This window comes from Cyprinodon variegatus, unplaced genomic scaffold, assembly GCF_000732505.1.
Source record: "Cyprinodon variegatus isolate N-32 unplaced genomic scaffold, C_variegatus-1.0 Scaffold677, whole genome shotgun sequence".
Classification (NCBI taxonomy): domain Eukaryota; kingdom Metazoa; phylum Chordata; class Actinopteri; order Cyprinodontiformes; family Cyprinodontidae; genus Cyprinodon; species Cyprinodon variegatus.
In genome coordinates, this window is record NW_015151130.1 from 185,875 (window position 1) to 193,104 (window position 7,230).

At 45.6% G+C, this 7,230-nt stretch overlaps 1 protein-coding gene across 2 annotated transcripts in view; it reads left to right on the forward strand.

The window, feature by feature from the left end:
- kif11 (kinesin family member 11) overlaps positions 1–7,230 on the forward strand; it is a 15,528-nt gene that overhangs the window by 5,793 nt on the left and 2,505 nt on the right. For both annotated transcript variants that reach the window (XM_015394200.1, XM_015394201.1), the window contains exons 10-20: positions 334–430; positions 504–599; positions 713–801; positions 2,147–2,234; positions 2,472–2,545; positions 2,617–2,731; positions 2,836–2,907; positions 4,991–5,126; positions 5,207–5,376; positions 5,492–5,614; positions 5,695–5,844. In XM_015394200.1, coding sequence (XP_015249686.1) covers positions 334–430; positions 504–599; positions 713–801; positions 2,147–2,234; positions 2,472–2,545; positions 2,617–2,731; positions 2,836–2,907; positions 4,991–5,126; positions 5,207–5,376; positions 5,492–5,614; positions 5,695–5,844 — 1,210 coding nt within the window. The remainder of the gene's footprint in view (positions 1–333; positions 431–503; positions 600–712; positions 802–2,146; positions 2,235–2,471; positions 2,546–2,616; positions 2,732–2,835; positions 2,908–4,990; positions 5,127–5,206; positions 5,377–5,491; positions 5,615–5,694; positions 5,845–7,230) is intronic.

The following is a 7,230-nucleotide window of genomic DNA, read 5'->3' on the forward strand; positions in this document are numbered from 1 at the left end:
GGGACTTGATCAACAGCCGATACCGCACCGTGACGTCACTAACCAGTAGGAGGCAGTAGTGTTCTTTGACAAACATGGATGCCTCCAGTAAAGCACATTCACATGAAAATTACTCTGAATTAAAAACACTGATCATTTATTGAACAGGATGGAATCATTTCAGATTTAAAGAACTTTCAGAAGTTTGGATTCTGAATATGAGCGAATTTTCCTTTAAAGCCAGTTTCTGTTTGGTTCCTGCTGGGCTGAATTCAACCGCATCGAACGGCTGAAACTGATCCATTTCTTCATGCCGGGTTTTTAAGGCGCCTGTCTGGTTCTGTTCTCCCACAGAGAGTCCAAACTGACCCGAATTCTCCAGGACTCGCTGGGAGGCCGGACTAAAACCTCCATCATCGCCACGGTGTCGCCTTCTTCCAGCAACCTGGAGGTAAGATCCTGAACCCAACTGGATCCAGGTCCAGTAGGAGTCTGAGATGTTCTGACCGTCTTCCTGCCTGCAGGAGACCCTGAGCACGCTGGAGTACGCCTGCAGGGCCAAGAACATCATGAACAAGCCGGAGGTCAACCAGAAGCTCACCAAGAGGACCCTCATCAAGGTCAGCCTTTTACAGCGCCCCCTGTAGGCCTCTGGGATGTTTGCTTTTCCTGAGTTTGGTTCACATGTTTAGTTCATCCGGCTCATTAATGCTTTTATTTTCTTTCTGCTCAGGAATACACCGAGGAGATTGAGCGTCTGAAACGGGACTTGGCTGCAACTCGAGATCGAAACGGAGTTTATCTGTCCTCAGAAAACTACGAGTGAGTTTAGATTATCCCAGCGATTCTCTGATGCCAGAAGATTTCACTCCTTCACAGATTTCTGCAGTCACACCGAATCTGATCCAACAGAAAGGTTGGATGAGGTCGTGGCGTTTAGCGCTAACTGAAAGTCAATGGTGATCGCACCTGACATGATCTCCTGCAGGGGGCAGCATAGCTGCGACTGAGATAGATCCCAGGTCTGTTTTAGTTGGACTGCGCAGCAATTCTGCTGCATTTTCATGGGTCTGACGGGAAGAGAGACGCCGTTAAAGTAAAACGCATCCGCTTTGGGGGAAAAAAAACAAATAAAATCTGTTAATCTCACAGAGAAAGAGTCAGTTTGGAGTCAGGCGTCAAGTTTAGAACTAAAACGATGAAAGATTAAAATAGAAACCTTTCCCATGATGGGACGACAGAAAACGGATAAAGCAGTGATCCTACTTGCATCGGGAGATCAGGCGATGGTTAACATCGAGCCCTGGAATAGATATAAAAAAATAATGTTCTGGTTCTAGAAGCTGCACAGACTCGTTAAGTAGAACTTTGTTTTATAGAATTTGTTGGTTTTTATTTTATATCTTTTCATGTGCAGGTCTGCTCACCCTGCCTAGTCTGAGCCTCTCTATATTCAGGCAGTGTCACATGGGGGGAGAAAAATTGGATTACAGATTAAAAAGTCTTCTTCCCTGGTTGTTCAGGTCTAACTTCATCTGAGGCTGTTTTCCAATGATTTCAGTGAAGTGAAGAATGGATCCAAATAATCCAGCTGGTTCTAGACGCTTTAGGTCAGCGGGGTCCTCAGAAGGTTCTCCACTGTTCATTGTTTATTCCCTGAGTGTTTGATGCTTCTAATTAGGGTTCTCTGAGAACCTGGGGGGTGGGAGATTAATGGGAGAAACGTTTTATACTGGGGGAGGGTGGAGCTTCCTTTGAATGATTTAAAATATCAGAAAAAAAAAAACAGAAATATAATCTGAAGGAATCTGAAGTCAGATTATTTTATGTGGCACATATTTGCTCACATAATTGCGCGGGGGTTTTTTTTTGGGATACCTCTTGGACGTCTCCTTGGTTTTGGGATCCCAGTAAAGAAACCTGTAGATATTGATCTTTACTGGGAAACTATGCTGGTTTGTTTTTATTTATTGACCTGAAAGATTTAAGCTCCTCCTATTCATAAAATATGAGCAGAAACACGATGGAAGCTCAGATATTAAAGTGGAAATGGGTTCCTTTGCTCCTGATTGGTTCAGCCTGCGGCCTTCAGCTGTCATGGCGGACCTCGGGTCAGGAGGAGTCCGCAGCGAGCCGTCGGGTCTGACCTGCTGCTTGTGCTCCGCAGGAACATGATGAAGCAGATCACGGCTCACGAGGAGCAGATCGCCGAGTACGTGGACAAGATTGCCATCATGGAGGAGGAGCTGAAGAAGGTATTTGCCCCCCTTCTCCCCCTCCTGGAGGGTTGTCCCTCAGAAACCTGCAGATGAGGAGGCGGAGCTTTTATCGAGATTCTCTGAGCTGCTGACAATGATTTAAATATTTAAATGTCTAAAGCATCTGGAGCTGAACTTTAACTCTGATATCCTCCGGATGACTTGGATCTAGTCGTGCCTGAAGGTTCCTTCAGGATCAGTTAGCAGAAGATTGAGGTCTGCTCCTCTCTGCAGGTGAACGATCTGTTCGTGGACAGCAAGAACCAGCTGGAGCAGCGTGCCGTGGATCTGGAGGAGAAGCAGCAGAGGTAGAATCTCCTGATGGTCTGATCCAGCTGTTAACTCTGCAGGTCCAGGTCATTAATCTGCCTGGTTACAGGCTGGAGGAGACCAGCAAACATCTAGAGAAGACCAAAGAGAAGCTGGTCCAGGAGGAGTTCATCTGCTCAGAGCTCAGCTCGGTCCACGAATCTCTGTACAACACCGCCGGGCAGGTACGGACCCTCACACGGGAGGCGGCGGTCAGCCGCGTTCTGACCTGTAGCTCAAACCTTCAACGTTCTTCAGCCTCCGACTGACGTCTGTTCTCCTCCTGCAGCTGCTGAGCACGGTGGACGAAAGCACCAGCGACGTGACGGGACTCCATGAGAAGCTGGAGCGCAAGAAGAAGGTCAGGTGGTCCTTCTAGCAGCCAGGTTTCAGAAGCTCAGCTGGTCGCTTTTTCCTCCTCACAGTCGCTTCATGCTTTAGATTCATCCATTGATCTCTGATCAAAGCAGGCTCAGATATTTACATACAGCCTGCTTAGACCTGTAATCTTCTACTTGGTGGTCATGGTCGACCTGGAGCTTCTCTGCAGCATGAAGGGATTATTTTAGACTGACAAACATCCAGAATGATGGTCCATGAGGCTAACGGCAGCGAAGACTTTCTGGGTCAAAAACATTAAAAATCAATCAGCTGGACTTTGTTTCCAAGTTTGAAGACGTTTCTCTTCCCTTTTTCAATTCAAAATGTCAGAAATAGCGTTGAGTTCCAGCTTTTATACAGCAGTCCAACAAATCCTGGTTTTAGTTTAGAAAACATCATTTTTTTTAACATTATAAAAAAAAAAGAGGAGTTTTTCAGAGTGATTCCTGAGATTTTAAAGGTTGGATAAAGTGAAGCAGCTTGTTGTTATTCTGATGGAACGATGAGGAACTGGGAGACCAGTAGCTCCCCGTAGGGTTCCTCTCTGCAGGGTTCCCACGGGTCTTTAAAAAAACATTAAAAGGCATTGAGTTCTTCAAAATAAAACTAAGGCCTTAATTGGTATTAAAATGTCTTAAATCAGTTTTTTTTAAAAACATCATAAATAGGATCATTTTTATTACGATTTATTTATGTAATATAAATAAAACATTAAAATTGCAATTTTTTTTATTTTTTTTATAAAAAATAAAAATAACGGCTCGCCATTATTGGTTCCGTCCTACGGAGCCCCCTAGGGGACATTGGGAATTTTTTTTTCTCTTGCGTTCCCTCGCAAAACCTTTTGCATGAGAACGCAAAACCTTACTTCAGTAAAGTTAGAAAGATATTCACAGATTCGGACTTCCGGGATCAAGAACTCTCATTGTTGAAACACAAATGGCGCCTCTTTCATGTCCTGATAGCACAGACTACGTATTACAAGAACCAAAAAGCGTTATTTTCGAGAAAAACAAGCCGTTCTCCGAGCTGGATGTATTACATTGATCTCTATGCACACGCAGCGGCCAGGCGAGTGGTTAGGGACCGTCTGCAAATGGTAAAACAACAGAAAAACGTTGCAAATAAAAATCAATAACTCCACTGCCATAAAGACTCCAAAATCACCGAACACACCAAGGGGCTCCTGGTGATCGCACTACAACAGCTGGTTTGGAAAAATACTTTTGCAAGGGAACGCAAAAGAAAAAGAAGTTCCCAATGTCCCCTAGGGGGCTCCGTACCGTCCCGATAGTGGAACCAATAAAGCGTTGTTGCGGCCGGGACATTTGGAAGATGCTCCATTAACTTTTTGTCTGGAAAATATGAGCAAGTGTAAATGTAACCAAAATTGTCTCCAGCCAAGAGTTTCCTCCATGGCTAAAACCAGGGAACATACATGAGGCTCAGTGGATTTATGCAAGAAGTCATTCAAGCTCAGAACGATGGGAATTAAGGCAGTGGAGTCGCACATGCGAAGCACGAAACACAAAGCGTCAAAATGGAGTTAGAGAGAAACAGGCGGTATTTCTCAGTTTAGTTCCACCCTTGTCTCTGCAACGCCTCCACTTATCACCAAATCAAACATACTAAGAAAACCATACAAAGAAAAATAGCTGCTAAAAAGACTTAGCACTGGTTATGTTGGGGCTTTAAAACTGATTAGTTTTGTTCCCTGCTAAAACAAAGTTTGTGAATTCAGTTAAATAATTGTTCAAATATATCTGTCATTTGTGTGTTTTTAGCTTTCTTCCTGTATGGGAAGCTTTTCAACATTTGAAACATTAGTGCAGTGGTTTATGTTAAAATAAACCTTTGGGTTAAGTTGCTGCAAGCAGGTTTTTCTTGTGAATTTGGTCTTAAATTTTTATTTCAAGTGGCATAAAAAGTCTTGAGTTTAACTGGCCTTAAGCTGTAGGAACCCTGCTCTGGTGGTTCTGGTACCAATATTATGACCCAATAAAAACAGGCTGAGTTGTTCCTGATCCAGTTCTAGAACCGACCGCCTGTCCTGGTTCCTGCAGGTGGAGCAGCACAACATGGAGATCCAGCAGAGCTTCACTCAGAGGATCGACGGGGCCTTCAGCAGCATGCACCGCTGCATCCAGCAGCAGGGGGCCAGGCAGGAGCATGTGCTCTGCAGCTACTCCCACGCCTTCGGTAGGAGGAGCCTCCGTGTGCAGAGCTTCTGCCAGGAGCCGCTCCGCCTCCTTCTCCTCACCTCTGTCTCTTCTGTTCAGACGGTCTGCTGGTGAAGAACGAGGAGGCGCTGGCGGGCGCCCTCAGCACCGTGGAGACGTTCGCGGGAGTCCAGGCGCTGGTGGCCGACGGCGTGGCTCGTTGCGTGGAGAAGATGAAGCAGCAGGAGGCTCTGAGTCAGGAGAGCAAGGAGGAGGTGCTGCAGCTGCTGGTGAGAAGCTCCCTGATGGGAGGAAGAGCATCCATCAGCCTCAGGATGTTCTGTTTTACGCCTCCTGCCCAGTAGACGTCTGCTTCCCACTAACCGAGGGTTCTGCTTGGTTCAGGAGGAGCATCAGGAGGCGATGGAGGTTCTGTCCTCTCGGACTCTGCTGGGTCTGTCAGCCGTCAAAGAGCTCAGCGACGCTCTGAAGTCCTCGGTGGAGAAGCAGCGCGCCGTGGCCGACCAGGTGAGTCCAAACCTGAACCTTTAAACGCCCCTCTCCCCGGTGAGCTAGAGCCTGACTGTCCCCCCCCCACCACCACTCAGGCCATGAAGGAGACGGCGGCGTTCTTCAGCGGTCTGGTTCTGGAGCTGGCGGCGATGCGGCAGTCTGCCGTGGACGGTCTGAGCGCGCTCCAGACTGAGCAGGAGAAGCTGAAGGAGGAGATCCAACGGGCGCAGGACAAACACCAGAAGGTGAGGAGAATCTAGATGTTTAGATTAGGCCTGAAACGATGGGATTAATCCTGATTAATCAAATAATCCTCGTCTGATTTTAGCATGCTGGATTAGAGAGATTCTTAACGGGCCTTTAGCGGAGCGGCGCTCTTACAGCAGCTATTATTTAATTATTGTAAAAGTGTATAAATATTTAGAATTTATGACAATAAAAAACTAATTTTTGTTGATATGCTCTATGCAGAACTCAGGTGGAAAAGCTTTAGGCCGTTTCTCACTATGTGTTCTTGTGCGTTCTCGTGAAACGTCATCAGCCCTAGAACTGTTCTAATTCACGCAAAGACCGAGAATGGATAAAATCCCCGGATGTTGTTCTGGCCCCTCCCTCTTTACCCAGCATGCATCAGAGCAGACTGGTCCGTTCTCCAGACAGACAACTGTCCCAGAATGCACTGCAGCAGCAGCAGCTTCCAAGTTGGTGCTCACAGAGCTCAGAGTATCAAGTTAAAAAAAGTTTCCTTTGCTGTTGCTGTTGTTCTATAAAAATACGTTTTAAGATAATTTAAGGCGAGAATATTATAATTAAAGCTTAACTATATGGAACATTTACTGATTAAATACAGAATTTTAAAAAAGTGCCGATGTTTAGAGGACCGCAGCAAACAGCAGAACTTCTAGGCAAACAGCAGCCAGGGCTAACGGCGGCCCGTCTGCAGCAGCCAGGGCTACCGCTGTCTCTGATGGCGAGTTTTTTATTTGGCAAAATGTTCATTTGATTTGTGTTTATCTGACTGTTTATTATTATTCCCCCAATAAATGAAAAAGTCAGAATGTAATTATTATCTAAAGACTGTTAATAACGGGGAGTGAAATGCTAATTTCTGGGCTGGAAAATATGGAATCCAGGACATAGCTGCATCCTGTCGATGGTAAAGATTACCAAGGATTTTTCCACGTTTGTAAAAATTTATTTAAAGGAAAAGACCACTTAGCAAAGAATGATCTATGGGTCATTATTTATAACTAAAACTAATACGTTTGCTGTGATTTAATGAATTCAGCATCATTCAGTATTAAAAAAAAAAAGTTAGCGTTTTTCAGGTCTGTGCTACAAACTGCAGGCAGCAGGATAATAAAAGCCAACATATTCTGCCGGCAGGTTTCTACATTTGAAGTTAATTTAGGCGTTAATAAACTGTTTCAGAGGAGTGATCATAGCGCTCTGCATCAGCAGCGCTGCGTCTGACTCCCTGCCAGCTCCCAGATAGTCCAGCAGCTTTAATTTTTTGAACTCCAGCAGCTGCTGTTTCTGAAGCGCCTCAGATGCTCAGAAGCTCGTGAGGCGCTGCTGCTCCTGCTGCTCACAACGTGCTGCAGGACATTCTGCTGCACCTTTATGCTCGT